Consider the following 22,232-nt stretch of genomic DNA (forward strand, 5'->3'; position numbering starts at 1 on the left):
AAGCTTTCCCCCTGCAGGTGGGGGCCGGGGGCTTGAACCTGGGTCCTTGTGCATGGCACAACATGCACTTAACCCGGGGCACCGCCACTCGGCCCCCTCTGAAACCATTTTACTCTGAACCCTGGTGTTGTCTTGGGCATTACTGGCTTCAGGGAGATGGGCTGCGAATGCCAGGAAATACCCGGCAGCCCTTCAACTGCTGACCCGGCGAGGCAGTGACACGGCTTCACCGCGGAACCAGGCGGTAGGTGTTGCAGGTGCGGCAGGTGAGCGAGGGGGAAGCAGGCGGCAGGTGCAGCAGGTGAGCGAGGGGGAACCAGGTAGCAGGTGCAGCAGGCGGGCGACCTCTGGCCGACACACCCGAGCGGACCGCAAGTCTCACCTGCCCCAGGCCTGCTCCTCCCTGCTGAACCCGCAGACCCCGAGGCTGCATTTCAAACCCCTGAAGGGAGGGAGACCCCGCTCTTAAGGGCTCGGACGATCATCCATTCTTCCTCCCGGCCGGGCGGTGCGCTGTCTCTGTCTCTGTGTCTCTCTTTCTCTGTCTCTGTCTGTCGCTGTCTCTGTGTCTCTGTCGTTGTCTGTGTCTGTCTCTGTGTCTCTCTTTCTCTGTGTCTCTGTCGTTGTCTCTGTCGCTGTCTCTGTGTCTCTCTTTCTCTGTCTCTGTGTCTCTGTCGTTGTCTCTGTCGCTGTCTCTGTGTCTCTGTCGCTGTGTGTCTCTGTCGCTGTGTGTGTCTCTGTCGCTGTCTCTGTCTGTCGCTGTCTGTGTCTCTGTCTGTGTCTCTGTCGCTGTGTGTCTCTGTCGCTGTCTCTGTGTCTCTGTCTCTGTCTGTCTCTGTCTGTCGCTGTGTCTCTGTCTGTGTCGCTGTCGCTGTCGCTGTCTCGTCAACAGTCTCACCGGCCGTCCTGTGTCAGCTGCCGTTCCTGCTCGGAGAGAGGCTGCCAGAGATCCAGAGGGGAGGAAGGGACACAGAGACACCCAGCCATTTATCTGACGGAGAGAAACTGACAGAGAGCGACCGACAGACACCGCGGCCCCGCTTCACCACTCGTGCCGCTTCCCCGGTAGGGCCGGGGCTCGAACCTGGGTCCCGCGTCACCGTAACAGGTGCGCTCTGCCGGGTGCGCCGCCGCCCGGGCCCGTCTTAGAAATCATTCTATTTATTATCGGCCAGGGGTAGAAATGGAGGGTCTCGACACATGCCTGCAGGTGGGGCCGGGGGCTCGAACCCCGGTCCCTGCGGCCCTCGGATCGGCCTCCGGAGGATCGGCGGTGCCAGGTGAACGCGTGCAGCTCGGCGTGGCCGCCGCCGCCTCTGCTTCCTTCGCGGCCACCGCGGCGGGCGGCCCCAACCCTGCGAGGGGATGGCCAGCCCCCCGGAAGCCAGCCGGGGACACACGCCGCCGCCCCTGATTGGCTGCGGGAGACCGGAAATGCGTGCGTACGCCGGAAGTGCTCGGTCTTCCTGCGCCCGCCGGGCAGGGCCCTGAGGTAGGCGGGGCTACGGCTGCAAAGCGAGGCGGGCGGCTGCGGGAGGGGACGCGGGCGGCCGGGGGCGGCCGGGGGCCGACGGGGTCTGGGGGCGCGGGCGCCCGGCAGCGGCTGCCGGAAGGTACAGACGGAGGTCCCCAGGGTCGGGAGTCCCCGGGTGTGTGTGGGGTCCCCGGGTGTGTGTGGGGGTCCCCGGGTGTGTGTGGGGGTCCCCGAGTGTGGGGTCCCCGGGTGTGTGTGGGGTCCCCGGGTGTGTGTGGGGTCCCCGGGTGTGTGTGGGGTCCCCGGGTGTGTGTGGGGTCCCCGGGTGTGGGGGGGTCCCCGGGTGTGTGTGGGGGTCCCCGGGTGTGTGTGGGGTCCCCGGGTGTGGGGGGGTCCCCGGGTGTGTGTGGGGTCCCCGGGTGTGTGTGGGGTCCCCGGGTGTGTGTGGGGTCCCCGGGTGTGTGTGGGGTCCCCGGGTGTGTGTGGGGTCCCCGGGTGTGTGTGGGGTCCCCGGGTGTGTGTGGGGTCCCCGGTTGTGTGTGGGGGTCCCCGGGTGGGGGTCCCCGGGTGTGGGGTCCCCGGGTGTGTGTGGGGTCCCCGGGTGTGTGTGGGGTCCCCGGGTGTGGGGGTCCCCGGGTGTGGGTGGGGTCCCCGGGTGTGTGTGGGGTCCCCGGGTGTGTGTGGGGTCCCCGGGTGTGGGTCCCCCCGGGTGTGGGTCCCCCGGGTGTGGGGTCCCCCGGGTGTGGGGTCCCCCGGGTGGGGGTCCCCGGGTGTGTGGGGTCCCCGGGTGTGGGGTCCCCCGGGTGTGGGGGTCCCCTGGGTGGTGGGGTCCCCCGTGTGGGGGTTCCCTCAGTGGGGGTCCCCTGGGTGGGGGCGACTCCTGGGTGTGGGGGTCCCCTGGGTGGAGGAGTCTCCTGGGTGGGCGTTCCCTCAGTGGGTGTCCCTGGCTGGGGGTCCCTGGGTGGTGAGTCCCCTTGATGGGGGTCCCCTTCCCCTGGGTGTGGGGGTTCCTGGGTGGGTCGTCCCCTGGGTGGCGGTTCTGGTTTGGGGGGCCCTGGGTCAGGGGTCCCCAGGGTGCGCCCCACCGCCCGCTTCCACCTCGTGTGCCGGGACGCCTGCATGCGGGGCACCCGGAAGAGTGCACGCCTCTCTCTCTTTCTCTCTTTCTTTCTCTCTCTCTTTCTCTCTTTCTCTCTTTCTTTCTTTCTTTCTTTCTTTCTTTCTTTCTTTCTTTCTCTCTTTCTTTCTTTCTTTCTAAAAAGATTTCTTTACTGGGGAATTAATGCTTTGCAGCCGACAGTAAACACAATAGTTTGTGCATGTGTAACATTCCCCCGTTTCCCACATAACAATACAACCCCGCCAGGTCCTCTGTCATCCTTCTTGGACCTGTGTTCAGAGTCTTTGACTTTGGTGCGATATGCCAATTCCAGTTCAGGTTCTCCTTGTGTTTTTGTTTCTGATCTTGTTTTTCAACTTCTGCCTGAGAGTGAGATCATCCCATATTCATCCTTCTGTTTCTGACTTATTTCACTCAACATGATTTTTTCAAGGTCCATCCAAGATCGGCTGAAAACGGTGAAGTCACCATTTTTTACAGCTGAGTAGTATTCCATTGTGCATATAGACCACAATTTGCTCAGCCACTCATCTGTTGTTGGACACCTGGGTTGCTTCCAGGTTTTGGCTATTACAAATTGTGCTGCCAAGAACATATGTGTACACAGATCTTTTTGGATGGATGTGTTGGGTTCCTTAGGATCTATCCCCAGGAGAGGAATTGCAGGGTCATAGGGTAGGTCCATTTCTAGCCTTCTGAGAGTTCTCCAGACTGTTCTCCACAGAGGTTGGACCAACTGACATTCCCACCAGCAGTGCAGGAGGGTTCCTTTGACCCCACACCCTCTCCAGCATTTGCTGCTGTTACCTTTTCTGATGTGTGACATTCTCACAGGAGTGAAGTGATATCTCATTGTTGTCTTGATTTGCATTTCTCTGACAATCAGAGACTTGGAGCATTTTTTCATGTGTTTCTCAGCCTTTTGGATCTCTTCTGTGGTGAATATTCTGTCCAAGTCCTCCCCCCATTTTTGGATGGGGTTATTTGTTGTCTTTTTGTTGAGTCTGGCAAGCTCTTTATATATGTTGGTTATTAAACTCTTATCTGATGTATGGCATGTAAAGATCTTCTCCCATTCTGTGAGGGGTCTCTTGGTTTGGGGAGTGGTTTCTTTTGCTGTGAAGAAGCTTTTTAATTTGATGTAGTCCCATAGGTTTATGCTTGCCTTAGTCTTCTTTGTAATTGGACTTATTTCATTGTAGATGTCTTTAAAAAGTTTATATGGAAAAGAGTTCTGCCAATATTTTCCTCTAAGTATCTGATAGTTTGTGGTCTAACATCCAAGTCCTTGATCCACTTGGAATTTACTTTTGTATTTGGTGAAATACAGTGATTCACTTTCATTCTTCTGCATGTTTCAACCCATTGTTTCCAACACCATTTGTTGAAGAGACTCTGCTTTCCCCATGGAATAGTCTGGGCCCCTTTGTCAAAGAGTAGAGTGCACGCCTTTCAGTGCGGGCATGCGGGTTTGAGCCCCCGGCCCCACCTGCAGGGGGAAATCTTTGCGAGCGGTGAAGCAGGGCTGCAGGCGTCTCTCTGTCTCCCTATTTCTCTCTATTTGTTATTTTTTATTATCTTCATTTGTTTATTGGATAGAGACAGCCTGAGATCCTGAGGGGAGAGGGGGACCGAGAGGGAGAGACACCTGCAGCCCTGCTTCACTCCTAAAGCTTTACCCCTGCAGGTCGGGACTGGAGGCTTGAACCCGGGTTAATGTGTGTACTTGACCAGATGAGCCACCACCTGGCATCCTGCAGGTGTCTGTCTGTCTCTCCCTCTATCTCCCCTCCCTTCTTACCTTCTCTCTGTCTCTATCCAATAATAAATAACAATATTTTTAAACAGCTGATCTAAGGGGCCAGGTAGTATTGCACCTGGGTTTGAGCCCCTGTCCCCACCTGCAAGGGGAAGCTTCACAAGTGGTGAAGCAGGGCTGCAGGTGTCTCTCTGTCCCTCTCCCTCTCCACTCTCGATCTCTGGCTATGTCTGTCCAATAAATAAATAAATATAACTTTAAAGTATGTACATTTTTTTTTTTTTTTTTTAAAAAGAGCAGAACAGCCCGTTTGGCTTCCTTCTCCCCCGTCAGTCCACCTCGGGCCCGGGGCTGCTCCTTCCTCCGTCCTCTGTGGCTTAGGACTCCGGCCCAGGGGCCCTGCTTGCTCTGCACAGAGTTCAGGGCATTAAGGCAGGTGAGCGGGAACCACCTTTAATCAGTCAATCAATCTGTTTATTTGTTTGTTTATTATTGGATAGAGACAGAAACTGAGAGGGGAGTGGAAGTCAGACATTGCAGCCCTGCTTCACCTGAGTGAAGCTTCTTCCCCCCTGCAGTGGCGGGGGCTTGAACCCGGGTCCTTGTGTACCGCGGCATAAGTGCTCAGCCAGGTGCGCCACCACTCGGCCCCTGCACAGGTTTTGAAGCCGGTTCTGTTCATGGGGCAGAAGGTTCACCACCTGTGTGCGAGCACAAGAACCTGATAGGGGCACCGTGGTTAGACAGCTGCTGTCGCGAAGCTGTGTTCCTAACGCTGAAAGTATTGCAAACCAGTATTGTAGGCTTTTTTCCTCTCTCTTTTTTCTTTTTTAAAACCAGGGCAATACTCAGTTCTGCTTTATGGTGGTGCTAGGGATTGAAGCTGGGACTTTGGAGCCTTGGGCATAAAAGTCTTCTGTTTCCCCTGTTATCTCTCCCTGGGCTGGCTGCTTATTCATCTGAGAGACAGACAGCAGAGCTTCTCTCCAGTGCCTGGGCTGCAGCTTGGGGAGTGTGGCAAGTCACTTGTCCTGTTTCTCATCTTCCCTCCCTCTCCATGCCAAGTCAATAAAAACACATTTTTTTCTTTTTTTTTTAATTTAATTTATTTCTTTATTGGGGAATTAATGTTTTACATTCAACAGTAAATACAATAGTTTGTACATGCATAACATTCCCCAGATTCCCATTTAACAATACAACCCCCACTATGTCATTTATCATCCTTCATGGACCTGTATTCTGCCCACCCACCCACCCACCCCAGAGTCTTTTACTTTGGTGCGATATGCCAATTCCATTTCAGGTTCTACTTGTGTTTTCTTTCCTGATCTTGTTTTTCAACTTCTGCCTGAGAGTGAGATCATCCCATATTCATCCTTCTGTTTCTGACTTATTTCACTCAACATGATTTTTTCAAGGTCCATCCAAGATCGGCTGAAAACAGTGATAAAAACACATTTTTAAAGGTTTTTTTTTTTTTTTTTTGTAATCCTTTATTTATTATTGGATAGAGGCAGAGAGAAATTGAGAGGGGAGAGGAAGATAGGGAGAGAGACAGAGAGACACCTGCAGCTCTAATTCACCACTTGTGAGGCTGTCCCCCTACAGGTGGGGGCCAGGGGACTGAACCCAGGTCCTTGTGCATCGTAATGTGAGCACTCAACCAGGTATGCCACTGCCTGGCCCCCAAAATACAATTTTAAAAAATATTTATTTTTTTATTTTCCCTTTTGTTGTCCTTGTTGTTTTATTGTTGCAGCTATTATTATTGTTGTTATTGATGTCGTCGTTGTTTAGCAGTAAGAAGCCAGGCTTATCTTTCTTTTTTTTAAATTTTTAAAAAGATTTTATTATTTATTAATGAGAAACATAGGAGGAGAGAGAAAGAGCCATCACTCTGGTACATGTGCTTCCAGGGATTGAACTCAGGACCTCATGCTTGAGAGTCCAATGCTTTATCCACTGTGCCACCTCCTGGACCACATTTTAAAAAAATTTTATTTATAAAATGGAAATATTGACAAGACCATAGTATAAGGGGGGTACAATTTCACACAGTTCCCACCACCAGAACTCTGTATCCCATCCCCTCCCCTGACAGCTTTCCCATTCTCTATCCCTCTGGGAGTATGGACCCAGGGTCATTGTGGGGTGCAGAAGGTGGAAGGTCTGGCTTCTGTAATTGCTTCCCTGCTGAATGTGGGTGTTGACAGGTGTATCCATACTCCCAGCCTGTCTCTCTCTTTCCCTAGTGGGGCAGGGTTCTGGGGAGGCAGGGCTCCAGGACACATTGGTGGGGTCGTCTGCCCAGGGAAGTCAGGTTGGCGTCATGGTTGCATCTGGAACCTGGTGGCTGAAAGAGTTAAGATAGAAAGCAGAACATATTGTTGACTAATCATGAACCTAAAGTCAAGAATATTGCAGATGAAGATTTGGAGTCTCTGTTTAGGGAAAAGCTGGTAGGTCTAGTTTAGGTATTTTCCATAGGCCCATGACTTTACTAGTTTTTGCCTTTGCCTGACATCTGATATGCAGGTGGGCCCAGGTTATTGTGTGGGGAGATGGTGTCACAGTTGGAAAAAGGGCCAGAAAGCTGCATCAGGGAAGAGAGTAGCTCCAAATATGAGAAGTGTGTGAATATTGCTTTTCTTATGTTGGGTCCCAGGTTCTGTCCCTGGTACTGCACGCTTTGTGTGACTGCTGCTTTGGTCTGCCTATGTCTCCCTCTGTCACATGTAATAAGTCAGTAAATATTAGGAAAAAGACTAAATATAATGAAACTTAAAAGTTAAATCACACCTGATCTTTTTGATATCTTCTGATATTTTTCTAAATAGATACAATATGAATGTATCAATGTTATAAAATGTAAATACGTATTATCATTGAATTTGTTTGAAATTAGACCAGTAGTGAAGACTTCAAATATATTTATGAGATCAACCAAGACTGTCAGTTTTTGTTGGATGTTAATACTCTGTGTTCAAACTTTTATAAATAAATTGAGACTTTCTTTACATAAGTAGCTTTTCTACACCTTTTTTTCTGAGAACATACAGCCCATTTTATGTTGTACTGCTATGTAGAATTATTTCAGATTACAGAATATATACTATGTGGGTTTTTGTTCTACCTAGAAATTAGAATGGCTTCCAGAGGAAAGACAGAGACAAGCAAGTTAAAGCAGAACTTAGAAGAACAGTTGGATAGACTAATGCAACAGTTACAAGACTTGGAGGAATGCAGGTATAGTGTCATTTTATGCTGTTATGATGTCCTTTCTTTCCTACTGCCAGATTCTAAACTCCATGGACGTGTGCAGGCAGTGGTGAACCTGTTTGAGTACACACACTACTGTGTGCAAGCACCTGGGTTTGAGCCCCATTCCTCTCTTTCAGGGGACCTTTATGAGCAGTGATGTGGGTCTGCAGGTGTCTGTCTTTCTCCTTGTCTCCCCCTCTGCTCTCAATTTTGCTTTGTCCTATCAAATGAAAAATAGAAGGAAAAAATTGTCAGCGGCAGAGATGGATTCGTAATGCCGACACTGAGCCCCAGTGACAATGCTAGTGGCAATAAAAAATAAACTGGGAGTCAGGCGGTAGCGCAGTGGTATAAGCACATGTGACTCAAACTGCAAGGACTGGAGTAAGGATCCTGGTTCGAGCCCCCAGCTCCCCACCTTCAAGAGGGTTGCCTCATGAGCGGTGAAGCAGGTCTGCAGATGTCTATCTTTCTCTCCCCCTCTCTTGTCTTCCCCTCCTCTCTCCATTTCTCTCTGTCCTGTCCAACAACATCAGCAATAACTACAACAATAAAAAAAAAAAGGGCAACAGAAGGGAATAAATGAGTAACTAAGCTTTGTGGGTGGTGACCGTGTGCGACTGTGGCTCCGTCTAATAGCATTCACAGTGTTTGTTGAGTAAGCTCAGCATGTGGCCTACAGCCTTAAAGCCTGGACCTGGAAGTCTTCTCAGTGATCACTGAAGTGAACTTGGGCCAAATACTTACCCCCCATGAGTTTTCATTTCTTTCCATGTGAAGTGCTAATAATAGTAACTACCTGTCTCCAGTATTTTAAACATCTCTGCTTCTTGACCTGAGAAATAACTCAGCTGCTGGAGCACATGCCTGCAGCTCCAGGTTCAAATCCCAGCACTCCATGTGCTCTGACTTTCCTTTCTTCCTCATACGATTTCAATATTAAAAGAAATCTTAAAAAACAAAACCAACAATGAGCTCCAGTGGCCCAGGAGGTGGTCAGATGATACCCAGCATCGCATGGGAACATTCTGCTTTAATTCTGGCGTGCATTTTCAGCCTTCAGGGCTCAAGAGACCAAGACTGTTTTTTCTTTCTTTCTTTCTTCCTTTCTTTCTTTCAATATTAGTAGTGAAGCAGGACTGCAGGTGTCTCTCTGTCTCTTCCCCTCTCTATCTCCTCTTCCCCTCAATTTCTCTGATTATTCAATAATAAATAATTAATTAAAAGGGATTAAAAAATTTTAATGTAATCTAGGAATCGATGGTAAAACTTTGGGAAAGACACTTAACGAAGCTAATCTAAATTTATTTTTTAAATTTAAAAAAAATCTTTATTTATTGAATAGAGACAGCTACAAATTGAGTGGGAAGCGGGTGGGAGAGGGAGAGAGACGCCTGCAGCCCTGCTTCACTCGCAAAGCTTTCCCTGCAGGTGGGGACTGGGGGTTCGAACCCAGGTCCTTGCGCATTGCAACATGTGCACTGAACCAGATTAAGGCACGACCCAGCCCCTAAGTCTCAATTTCTTTATCTACTACTTACAGCGAATGACAAATATACTTTACAGGCTTGCTGTAAGTAGTGAGTGAGATACTACAACGCACCACATAGGCACCCGGTAACTATGGCTATAGCAGTATCCGCGGTGCAGAATGCCGATCGGTTGTGGAGCACAGCGGCCACACGGTACTTGGCATCTGAGTAGGAAGCAACACTCACTCCTGTTCACCAATTCAGTTATTAGATATTTAGGGACAATGACAGGACCAGAACCACTTATTACTCAACAACTCTGGGCCAAGCATCATTGAGTCCCCTTCATTTGTAACATCTGCCACAAGCCTGTTAAAAAAGAAAAGGAGTCGGGGGGTAGCGCAGTGGGGTAAGCGCAAGGATCCTTACACCTATCCTTGCGCTTTGCACCAGGGAGTCTGGTGGTAGCGCAGCGGGTTAAGCGTGGGTGGCACAAAGTCAAGGACCGGAAAGGATCCCGGTTCGAACCCCCGGCTCCCCACCTGCAGGGGAGTCGCTTCACAGGCGGTGAAGCAGGTCTGCAGGTGTCTGTCTTTCTCTCCCCCTCTCTGTCTTCCCTCCTCTCTCCATTTCTCTCCGTCCTATCCAACAACGGCAACATCAGTAATAACAATTATAGCTACAACAATAAAACAAGGGCAACAAAAGGAAATAAATATTAAAAAAAAAAAAAAGGAGTCGGGCGGTAGCGCAGCGGGTTAAGCGCAGGTGGCGCAAAGCACAAGGACCGGTGTAAGGATCCCGGTTCGAACCCCGCCTCCCCACCTGCAGGGGAGTCGCTTCACAGGCGGTGAAGCAGGTCTGCAGGTGTCTGTCTTTCTCTCCCCCTCTCTGTCTTCCCCTCCTCTCTTCATTTCTCTCTGTCCTATCCAACAGCAATGACATTAGTAACTACAACAATAACTATAACAACAATAAAAACAAGGGCAACAAAAAAAAGACTCTCTGGATTACTTTATTTAAATAAAGTTGTCTGTTTATGAGAGGGAGAGAACACAGCAGAGTATTCCTCTTGTGCAGGCATTGCTGGATATTAAATTCAGGACCTCATGCTTGAGGCTGCAGCACTGTCATTGCACCACTTCCCTGGCTGCAATTTGTAGATCACTTACACGGAAGTTAGTATGTCATCTGTTGAGTGCGCGTCGTTTTTGTAAAAGAAAAAGAAAAAGTTTAATTATCAAAGGAACGGTTGAAGGACAAAGTCTGCTTCAGTACCTGGCACACCCATCACCAGCACTTTCTATTTCAGCCTTTTGCCCCAGTGTGTTTGTTATAAATGTGTGTGACTGCACCGTGAGAGTACAGGTACGGAGACTGAGCTTTTTCACTTGGAACTGTATTTCTCTGTTACTGTCTTCACCGTCCTTCAGAGAAGAGCTAGCTACAGATGAATATGAAGAAACCAAACAGGAGACGCTGGAGCAGCTGAGTGAGTTCAGTGACTCTCTGAAGAAGATCGTGTCTGGGAACATGACTCTGGTGGACGAACTCAGCGCCATGCAGCTGGTGAGCAGCACAAGTGGGCAGGTCACACTGGCGTACGCCTCCCCTCGTGTCGTCGCTTTACTGTTGTTATTGAAGTCGTCGTTGCCGGACAGGACAGAGAGAAATGGAGAGAGGAGGGGAAGACAGAGGGGGAGAGAAAGACAGACACCTGCAGACCTGCTTCACCGCCTGTGAAGCGACTCCCCTGCAGGTGGGCAGCCGGGGGCTTGAACCGGGATCCCTAGCCGGTCCTTGCGCTTTGCACCACGTGCGCTTAACCCGCTGTGCTACCACCTGATCGCCTGCAGGTGTCTTATCTTTCTCTCCCCCTCTCTACTTTCCCTCCTCTCTCAATTTCTCTCTGTCCTATCAAATAGGGGGGAATAATGGAAAAATGGCCACCAGGAGTGGTAGATTCATAGTGCAGGCACTGAGCCCCAGCCATAAATTTTTTCTCTCTCATATTTTATAAATAAAATCTTGGGTTAAAGAACGTAGAAAATATACGGGGGGAGGGAGGGGCTCAACTGTTTGACTGAGTGCCTACTTGTAAATAAAATGCATATTTCCCAGATATTTTATTTTACTGTTTTTTGACTAGAGACAGATTGAGAGGGCAGGGAGACATAGGGAGAGAGGCACCTGCAGCACTTTGCACCTCTCCTGAGACTTGCCCTTTGCTGATGGGGACCAGGGATTGGAGCCTGGGTCCTTGCACGTTGTGACAAATGGTCATGCACTCAACTAGGTGCACCAAATACACCTGGCTTGCTTCCAGATTCTTTATTAAGTTATACATTTGGTTCTAGTTAGATGTACAGAAGTAGAAACTAACATTTAAAAAAATATATTCATTTATTTACCTTTTTTGTTGCTCTTGTTTTTATCATTGTTGTGGTTATTATTGTTGTTATTGATGTTGTTGTTGCCAGATAGGACAGAGAGAAATGGAGAGAGGAGAGGAAGACAGAGAGGGGGAGAGAAAGATAGACACCTGCAGACCTGCTTCACCGCCTGTGAAGCGACTCCCCTGCAGGTGGGCAGCTGGGGGCTTGAACCGGGATCCCTACGCCGGTCCTTGCGCTTTGCACCACGTGTGCTTAACCCGCTGCGCTACCACCTGACCCCCAGTAACTAACTTTTTATTATTATTTAATTTATTTATTTTAATAAGTAGCTAACATTTTTATAGTGATGTGCTGAGAGAACCTAGCAATAACTGAAGAGCTAGTAGTTGAAGACACATTTATCAAGTAAGGTAATAGTGGACCTTGGGATGTTGTGTTGGTTCTGCCTCTTGTGTCTAGGCTATCCAGGCAGCGATCAGCCAAGCCTTCAAAACCCCAGAGGTCATCAGAATGTTTGCAAAGAAACAACCAGGTCAGCTTCGGACAAGGTTATCAGAGGTAAAGTTTCTTTTAATTGATCTGATTGCTGTGTGTTTCTTTTCCCAGCCCAAGAATTTGCTGAGTATGGTATTTTGCTGATTAGAAATTGGTCAGTTGTAAATGCACAATACCAAGAGTGAATCCAAATCTGAATTATGAACTGTGGGTGGAGAGAGGCGTCTGGTAGAGGTCTAGGCCCATCATGTCTGTGTGGGAACCCCAGGACTCCCTCACTGGGGCCCCAGGTGTTGGGGTGGCCTGGCAGTGACTAAAGAGTCATGGTAAAAGTGTGCCGGTCTCTTGCCTTTATTCAGCATTTGTCGTCTTTACTTTGTCTGACAAGGTTAGTCTTGGAGTTATTGAGGGAAGTGTAATAGGAGGCAGGTGAGGCGGATGTCTAGGTCTAAGTGGAAACTGCCTCACCAGGTGCTTCAAGGTGTCTTTTCAGCTTTGCTGGCTTGCTTGCTGCATTTACTGATCTCTGCAGACCGTGCTCTCTGCTTGCGCATCTCTTCTAGATGGACAGAGACCTCGTGGTAGGAAAGCTGGAAAGAGACCTGTACACTCAGCAGAAGGTGGAGATACTGGCAGCTCTCAGGAGACTCGGAGAAAAGGTACCGCTGCTTTACTTGGCTATTAGGAATGAAGAAGGAGTTCTGAAGTGTTTAGTGTAGGGTTCCTCCATGTGTGACTCATTTTGTGGCCCTGAGATGCTGTTGACTTGTTAGCATCTGAACCCACTGACTGGACTGTTTTGTGTTGTTCAGCTGACTGTGGATGACGAGGCCTTCTTGTCAGCACACGCAGGTGCTATCCTCAGCCAGTTTGAGAGCGTCTCCACAGACCTTGGTGAGCGCCCTGTGTGAGAGCTGGGCGGGATTACCGTTCCAGGGTGGTGAACAGGTGGTAGAGGCAAAGTCGCACTCTGACCTTTTCTTGAGTTCAGAGGTCAAACCCAAGTCGATTTTAATAGAATGCCTTTGCTATTGACCATACATCCCAATACTTTAATAAAACCATCACATGTACATAGCCAGTTGTTTTAAAAAAAAAATCTACCCACTAAATAGAACTGTGGGTGTTAATTAGATCTTTACATCTTCTGGTTCATGCCCAAGTGTAAGTCTAAAATGGAGATTTGTAGCCACCAAGTCTGTCTGGCTGAGTCCTCTGTTCGGACGAAGGAAATTGGCGTGGCAGTGGAAGATGTAGGCGTCCTGTTCTGATTGTAGAGCTGACTTTATTTCCTATTTCAGTATTTGCCCACTTTGCCTGGAAGCTTAAATGTATTTTCAGTGATTGTTTAACTTATTCTGTGTCTTTTCCTGTAGGTTCTGGAGACAAAGTTCTTGCTTTGGCAAGTTCTGAGGTTGAAAAAAACAAGAAAATGATATGATGCAGAAGCTTGGGACTTTGACATTCTTATTGTAAATGATTTTTTTCTTCTGGGGACTTTAAGACATTGGAAAGAAACCAAGCGGCCCGTGAAGTGTGAGAATAACTAAGGAAAAAGTAGCTGTGGCTTCTGCTTACGTTCCTCAGCACTGTGCTTGCTGTGTGCGGCGGCCTGCTTGAGAGGGGGTCCTGGATTAAACGGGGTCGGAGGAGCTCGCGAACTGTGCTCATTGTGACTTGTCTGCTTGACAGAGAATGGAAGACAGTCTGCTTTTGTTAAGATGTCTTGTTTTTAAGTGCTAACAGTAAATGAAACAATATGAACTAATGATTCTTTTCTACTCATACTTTATCCCCACTTGCTGGAGTGAATAATGTAGCTACATCAGTAATCCTTGTATGTTGACAGAATTTTAGAGTTCTGATTATAGAAATAATTTTTATTTGACAAACAAGGAAAACAGAGGCTCAGAAAGAGCAAGTGACTCACTTTATGTTACAGGGAAGTACTGCTGGGGTACTGACTCAGTGTTCAGTGAGTTCTAGTTCCTTGTGCTGCTTTAAAAAAGATCATTTGTACCTTGAAGAATGAGGGGGAAATAACAACATATTGTGGAAGTTTATATTTATGAAAATCCAACATTGCAACAGAAAGTTGACAATCAGGGCCCTTTCCCCAACTCACAATTCTCAGCATGAATGGGGCCCATTGTATTGCTGAGTTTGGAGTCTGAGACAAGGGAGCCCTGTTGAGAGTCTCCTGAAGTAACTTAACCTCCTGCGTTGTTTCACCAGGGAGGCAGTTGGAGTTGGCAGCGAGAGGCTCTTCCAGTGTGTGACCTCTGTGCTGCACCAGGAGGGTGGTGACTGTGAGCTTCCATTTACTCTCCGGCCATTAGAGAAGCCAAGAGAGGCTGCGAGCAGACAGCTTCTCTCCTGAACATTTACATCTCTTCTCGTGCACACAGATGGACTTCTTCATGTGTGTGTGCGTTAGTTCAGTTCCTAGGCTCTAAACAGTTTAGTCTTTGTATATATTTCTCAATATCTTTTTTCTCTGCACTTTATACAAATTAAAAGCATTTTTAAAGCTTCTTACGTACTGTAAACTCTTAATAGGTGCTCTGCCAATGGAACAAAATTAGGGACCTCTACTATGTTAATGCCTTACTTGGAGCTTTTGCTGGGTTTCATTTTGTATTTTGGTTTGTAAAGGGTGAAAGTGCACTGAAATTGTGACAAACCAGAAAAGCCCACCACCTGCCATTTGTCAGGGCTCTGTGGTCAACCACCATTTCTTTATTCTGTGGGATTTTTCTTTTAACTGAAGTGACATTCATATCACACAGAATGTGATGTGTCACATAAAGTGTCGCTCATTACACTTAGTAGACTCTTCAAGTTGTGCAGGGTGACCACTGCCGAGTTACAGACACTTCCTGACCCGCTCAGGCTCTCTCCATCGCCTCCTCTTCTCAGGCTTTTAGCAGCTGAGCCACTGATGTGCTGTCAGTGTCTGTGGACTCACCATCAGAGATTTTTGAAGATGGAACTCCGCGGTAATGCGTGACCCTTTGTGCCAGGCTTCTCTCACGGAGCGGAGTGCTGGTGAGGCTGGTCCACACGGTGGCCTGCGTTAGCACTTCATTGTTTAATGGCTGAACAATATTCCATCATGTGGATACGTTGTCTTGACCCGTTTGTCTGATTCCCCTCCCGCTTGGGGCTGTTGTGAATAGTGCTGCTGTGAACATTTGTATATGACTTTTTCTATGTACTTGTGTTCAGTTCTTTTGACTCTATATCTAGGATTGAAATTACTGTGTTGTTGTTTTTTTAAACCCTCGCCAATATGTTTGGGAGGGGGGATTTTATATTTGGAAGGGGTCTAGATAAATCTGGAAACCTTAACTTCAGTTTCCCTAAACTTTCTATGAGAATAACATTAGTGAAACACTTTGCCATTAAAGCCATTAATAATACAAATCATATTCATTTTGTAAGTAATAACAAATGCTCAGTTTAAAATTAGTCTTTCGAAGTGGCCAAGTTGGCAGTGCTTAGTAAAAACACTGTCAGGCATGGCCACTTCACCTTTGGTAGGTTACTTAATTTTTTTTTTTTTTTTTTTTGAGAGAGAGACCACAAGATAGTGGGCCTTCCCTCAGTATCCATGTGATACCTGGGCTCAAAGCCAGGCTGTGTGAAAAGTTTCTGCCCTACCAAGTGAGTTATTTTCCAGCCTCCAGGCCATTTAATTTTTCTGAGCCTCATTTTCCTCTTCTGGTCAATGGAGATAATACATATAATTCCCCTCTTCCTTAATACAGAAGAAAAAATGCTTTGGAGCTAATCTACCACATAATAACGTACTAGTTCCATAATATTTGACTTGTCCCACTAAATAATTTGAAAAGTGACCAAGTCTGGTGAAACTAGCTATTAAACGGCTTGCCGTCTTTTCTGATCGTATCTTCCACGTCTAACCTGTGTCTTGGGCTTCTTCTCGGGAAGTCTCGGGCTATAGCAGCAGGTGCCAAGACACTGGACTTCTGGCATCTTTGGATCAAGCCGGTATTTTAGTGAAAAGAATTTCTGCTTATTTCAGAGAATAGGGTTGGGACAGAGGTCGGTTCTCAGTGAGTAAGTGCCCAGCTGGCTGTTGAGTGAAATCTGGTCATTTCTAACACGTCCTGTGCTTCATCGTTTTGCTCTTACCCACCGAGTGGCAAGATGGGCACAGACCTGGAGTTGGGACAGATGAGCCCTTCGCTTTCATTCTGAGGCCTTTTACTAAATTCAGTCTGGGACAGTCATTTTTAACAAAGTAAAAGACTGCGACTTCATTGAAATGCTCTTACAGTAACTGATGAATAACTTGAACTTATTCCAGAAAAAATAAGCCCAGACCATTTGCCTAGACTTTTCAACCACCTTCCTGTCCATTCTTTTCATTCCATGACTAGGACCACAGAATATTCTTCTCTGCCTCTCAAATGTTTGCCAGCATTAGTATGTAAATTGAAACTATCAGTGTTCCCATGGGACACACCCCCCAACTTGCTGTAATTGCTTCCAGTTTTGCCCTAGAATTAAAATGTTTTAGAAACTGTTAATATTTATGTTTGTTTTTATTTCAGTAGTCTACAGTATGACCTAGTTTTGACATTCCAATTTACTTTGTTTGTGAAATCCCTTTCCTTACCCACAGCTAACTATAAAGCAGAAAGACCAGTGCTGGGAGTTGGGCGGTAGCGCAGCGGGTTAGCCCAGGTGGTGCAAAGCCAAGGACGGGCGTAAGGATCCCGGTTCGAGCCCCCGGCTCCCCACCTGCAGGGGTGTTGCTTCACAAGTCTTCCCCTCCTCTCTCCATTTCTCTCTGTCCTGTCCAACAACAACATTAATAACAACTACAACAATAAAACAAGGGCAACAAAAGGGAATAAATAAATATTTTTTAAAAAGCAGTTTGCTAAAAAGAAAGACCAGTGCTTAAACACAAGGATCCAGCCCTGTTCTGAGTTTACAGCTGGTTGCTAGCAGAAAACCAGGAACGAGGAATGACTTGAGGCTGTCGCTCGGAAGCTTTCTGTGGCACAGGCACCTTCATAGAGAATTGAAGGCCCAAAGAATTGCTTTTAAGCCAGGAGTGCTGAAGGGAGGTGTGAGGACAAGGGAGCCGTCCACTGAAGGAATTACCTGTTTGTGCGGCTTTCTCTCCGGGCCCCTTGTCTCTGACATCAGAGTGAGGGACGCTCATTCCCTTCAGGCAGAGAGGACACACGAGGGCTATCTGACCAGAAAGCTCTTCCTTTACTTGCCATCACTCTGGTTTCCTTAGCGTAAATATACCGGGTCGTGGTCCGGGTGGTGACGCAGTGGATAAAGCACTGGTCTCCCAAACACCAGGTCCCGAGTTTGAACCCTGGCAGCACATGCACCAGAGTGATGTCTGGTTCGTTCTCTCTCTTTTCTCCTTTCCATCTCATTAATAAATTTTTTTAAAATTTTTTATTTAAGAAAGGATTAGTGAACAAAAACATAAGGTAGGAGGGGTACAACTCCACACAATTCCCACCACCCAATCCCCATAACCCACCCCCTCCCATGGTAGCTTTCCCATTCTCTAGCCCTCTGGGAGCATGGACCCAGGGTCGTTGAGGGTTGCAGAAGGTAGAAGGTCTGGCTTCTGTAATTGCTTCCCCACTGAACATGGGCGTTGACTGGTCGGTCCACACTCCCAGTCTGCCTCTCTCTTTCCCTAGTAGGGTGGGTCTCTGGGGAAGCTGAGCTCCAGGACATATTGGTGGGGTCTTCAATCCAGGGAAGCCTAGCCAGCATCCTGGTGGCATCTGGAACCTGGTGATTGAAAAGAGAGTTAACATATGAAGCCAAACAATTTGTTGAGCAATCATGGATCCCAAGCTTGGAATAGTGGAGAGGAAGTGTTAGGGAGGTACTCACTGCAAACTCTAGTGTACTTCTGCTTTCAGGTATATATTTTGCAGTAGTTTATGGATACGTGTGCACATAAGCTCTCTCTCACAGAAACTGGTGTATATCTAGATTATGGGACTTTGTTAGAAAGTGAACTACCTGAGATGAAATTAGAGTGTACTATAAAAGGAAAGGTCTCACCCGAGTAATGAAGTTGAAGGGTTGTCATTCCACACGTGAAGTCTCTGGATACAGTCTGAGGTGAAGCATGTTGAGGTGGCAATCGTTGCTTTGGTTAGGTTGTGATCGGCGGATGCAATATTATTTGGTTTGGATTGGGAGATGCATACGGGAAAGTGGGCCCTATCCAAGGGTTCCAGGACTGGGGGAAGTAGGGGCTCTATAGTGAAGATGTGAGGTTCCTGCTGCCGGGATAGCCTGAGGGTGCTTCTTCCCGAGCTAGTGCTCTCTGGGTTGGAGAGAACTCAACTGGAGCCGATCTAGGCTGCTGCGTGGGAGAGGGATCCGGAACTCGTGCCGCACTAACTTCGCAGGAGATACACTCTGGAACTCTCGGAGCCGGAAAGCAATTTCCAAGTCTAAAATATTTTTTAAAAGAAAAATATATATACCTGGTCAGGGTGCCATATTTTCACTTACACCTTGATCAATCCTGATTCAATCACTTCTTTTTTATTGCTTATTTATTAAAATATTTAAGATGAATATTTATTTTACCAGAGCACTGCTCAGTTCTGACCTAAGATGGTGCTGGAGACCGAACCTGGGAGTTCAGAAACTCAGGTATGAGAGTCATTTTGCCTAATTATTGTGCTGTCTCCCCACCCTTCCGCTACTCTCTTTTAAATATATATATGTGTGTGTGTGTATATATATATTTTTTTTACCTTTAGCTTTTTTTTTTTTTTTTTTAATCAGAGCACTGTTCAGCTCTGGCTTATGGTGGTACAGGGGATTGAACCTGGGACTTTGGAGCCTCAGACATGAGAGTCTGTTTTGCATAACCATTATACTATCTACAAGATGTTATTTATTTATTTATTATTGGATAGTGACAGTGATTGAGAGGGTAAGAGGAGCGAGAGACAAACACCTGCAGCCCTGTTTCACCACTCATGAAGCCCCTTCCCCCTGCAGGTGGGGACCAGGGGCTTGAACCCGGGTTCTTGCGCACTGTAGTGTGTGCACTTAACCAGGTGCGCCACCGCTTGCCTCTTAAATGGATTTATTAATGATGAAAAGAGGGGAGCTGGGTGGTGTGACACCTGGTTGAGCACACGTTACAATGTGCAAGGACCCAGGTTCAAGTCCTGGTCCCCACCTGCAGGGGAAGCTTCACAAGTCATGAAGCAGTGCTGTGGCTTTTTCCTCCCCTCCCTAGGTCTCCCTCCCCTGTTGATTTCTCTCTGTCTCTATCCAGTTAATGAGAGAGAGGAAGAGAGAGAGAATGCGAAGGAATCCGAATATTACTGTGTCACATGTGATGGCAGGGAGCAAACTCATGCGCCGAGCCACTCTGGGCTGCCCTACCACTCTTCATGCTTGTCTTGTCTCTTCAAGTCTGTCCCGTTTCTACAAGGAGTCTTCTGAAATACTTGGTGTAAATCAGTTATTAAGTGTACACATCGCTTTGAAAGCAGACTTGGTTATGCAGAAGACTGTCACGCCTGAGGCTCTGAGTCCCTAAAGTCAACCCCTTGCACCCCCATAAACAAACAGCTGCAGCCAGCCCCCTAGCATGCTGTTTCTATACTACGCAAAGAATCTGAAAGGAATGTACCTGCTCGAAGTTGTTGGTCTTTACCAGAGCACTGCTCAGCTCCGGTTTATGATGGTGTGACTGGGGGGGGGGGAGTTGAACCTGGGTTTTGGGAGCCTCAGCATGAGGATTCCTTTGCATAACCATTGGGCTATCTCCCTCACCCTCTCAAAGTTGTTTTTCAGTCACAAGTGTCATTCTTACATTTTTATTTTTATTTATTTACTGGATAGAGACAGCCAGAAATGGAGAGGGAAGGGGGAGATAGAGAGAAAGAGACAGGCCTGCAGCCCTGCTTCAACACTCGCAAAGCTTTCCCCCACAGGTGGGGACGGGGCTCAAACCCAGGTCCTTGTGCCCTGTGACGTGTGCGCTCAGCCAGGTGCGCCCCCACCCGGCCCCCTCAAGTGTCTTTCATGTTTGCTTGAGGACGTCTTTCCTCTTCTCTGTCTTTCTTATGACAGCTTTTCTACGTATTAGTGCAGTAATGGCCTTTTCTGCCCTGTGTGGGCCCCCAGTTAATGAGAAGACAGGCCAAGTGGTCTCCTCGGCGCCGTGAGAGGGGCAGGAAAGGACGCTACCTCTTAATACAGGTCCATGAAGGATGACAGAGGACCTAGTGGGGGTTGTCTTGTTATATGGGAAACTGGGGAATGTTATGCATGTACAAACTATTGTATTTACTGTTGAATGTAAAACATGAATTCCCCAATAAAAAAAAAAAAGGATGCTACCTCTCGACGCAGTTGTGTGAGCACCTTTACACCTCTCTGGAGAGGTTCCCAGTAGGTTTCTTTGCCCTCTGGTGTTGTATGCCTTACATTGGGTTCTAGTTCTCCCCCGCCAAGAGAATTGGATCAGTCTTGTTAATTTCGCGGGCCTGCTTAGCCCCGCCCCTAGGAACCCCGCCAGAGTTCCAGAGTTCCAGAGTTGGAGAGGGACAGAGTAAGAGAGAGTGCTTGCGCCGCCCCAAAGAGACAGCAGAGTTCTGTTTGGTGATTAGTTTGTCTTAGTTTATAAATCGTTGTTCCTGAATAAAAAAATACAGCTTCCCTGCCCAGCCATTGTCTCTGCGTCTCTGTTACCCGCCGTGAAGCTAGCCCGCCCAGCTAGAGCCTTCCGAATTTTAACAACAAATGGCGCCCACGTGGACCTGATCTGTGCATCTCTCAGATAAGTAAAGACAATTTGGCTACCTCTGCACTATGGCCTTCTCTTCTGCTTGTGAAGAGATCTCCAAAGGCCTCTGGAGACTGTTTTGCTGTTTCTAGAACATTTATCTCTGGACCACTCTGTGGTTTCCACTCGCTCGGGCGAACTCAGAACAGCCAGCGGGAATAGCCAGTGGGTGGGAGGCAAGGCGCGGAGCTGCTGTTTCCACCTGGTTAAACAGCCAGCCAGCTGGCTGCGCCCAGACAACCCCGCACACCACGCCCGCAGCCCTGCAGCCCCACAGCCCGCAGGAGGCCGACGCCAGCACACAAGAGCCGCAAGAGCCCTGCAGCCCGCAGGAGGCTGACGCCAACATGCTGGAGCCCGATGCCAACACGCTGGAGCCCGATGCCAACACGCAAGAGCCCGAGGCCAGCCCACAGGAGCCGGCTCTCCACTGCATGGCGCAGGGCACAGGATGCGTGATCCCTCCACGCTGCTCGGCCACTGCGAGCAGAGCAGCAGACATGGCAGGGCCATGGGGCAGGGCCGCGGCGGCCTATCATGGCTGCCACCCCTGGGCACCTAGGCCCACACCTTCTACAAGCCTGGCCTGCCTGCCCTCTTGCTATGAATTCTGGAATGATCCCGGACCTCCCGGACCCCCGGGCTCCCTGCCGAAACTGGACACACGAGATCTCCAGCTGCCGGTCTGGTCTGAAGGCAGACAAGCTGGAGTACGCAGAGATTTGTGCAGAGATCGCAACCTGCAATTCCTAAAAGTGAAGCTGCGCGGAAAGCCACCTCCAGATGGTGACCCCCCCCCAACAACTAAGACAGTACAGATTTAAATTCGTGTTTAAAATGACATGTCTTCATAACAAAGGTTTCTCTCCTTGTGTATTAATGACCATGTTTATGTGTATGTTTAAAGTTTGGTAAACAATAACTTTAAGGCTAAATTCTTACTAGACAAAGTTAAATGAAAAAGTTTTCAACGTAATTCTCATAAAGATAAAATTAACTTACATTTAAAGTCTGAGGTAAAAATTAGTTAACAATCAATATATTTTAACTAAGTTGGTCTAAACAAAAGGTTAAATAGACTTGTTGATATGTAAAACTCTCCATTACCTTCTCTATTAGAAATGGTAGATCGCACAATGGCTATGCTAATTATTCTCATGCCTGAGGTTTCCTTTCCTGACTCCATCTTGAATGGGTGTAACAAAAGGTTAAAAAGACGTTGTTGCTATGTAAAAGTCTCAAATTCCTTCTCTATTAGAAATATGCTAATAACAAGTTTTGTTTCATAGTAAGTAAATTGCAGCCAGCTGCCTTTGGGACTCTAGGCCGTTCCCTGCCCCCATGCAAATGCCCGTCGAGGCAAGTAGCCCCCCAGAGACAAGAAATGTTTTTTTTTAAGCTGATAAAGTTTAGCCC

At 48.0% G+C, this 22,232-nt stretch overlaps 1 protein-coding gene across 1 annotated transcript; it reads left to right on the forward strand.

Moving 5' to 3' along the window:
- Positions 1-1,472: 1,472 nt before the first annotated feature.
- On the forward strand, positions 1,473-16,536 carry LZIC (leucine zipper and CTNNBIP1 domain containing). Its single transcript, XM_060170930.1, has 7 exons — positions 1,473-1,492; positions 7,494-7,602; positions 10,523-10,658; positions 11,945-12,043; positions 12,544-12,639; positions 12,793-12,874; positions 13,357-16,536. The coding sequence occupies exons 2-7, from the start codon at positions 7,502-7,504 to the stop codon at positions 13,419-13,421; spliced, it is 579 nt and encodes a 192-aa protein (XP_060026913.1). The 5' UTR covers positions 1,473-1,492; positions 7,494-7,501; the 3' UTR covers positions 13,422-16,536.
- Positions 16,537-22,232: the final 5,696 nt, after the last annotated feature.

The sequence above is a fragment of the Erinaceus europaeus genome, chromosome 13 (assembly GCF_950295315.1).
Source record: "Erinaceus europaeus chromosome 13, mEriEur2.1, whole genome shotgun sequence".
In the NCBI taxonomy this organism is placed as follows: domain Eukaryota; kingdom Metazoa; phylum Chordata; class Mammalia; order Eulipotyphla; family Erinaceidae; genus Erinaceus; species Erinaceus europaeus.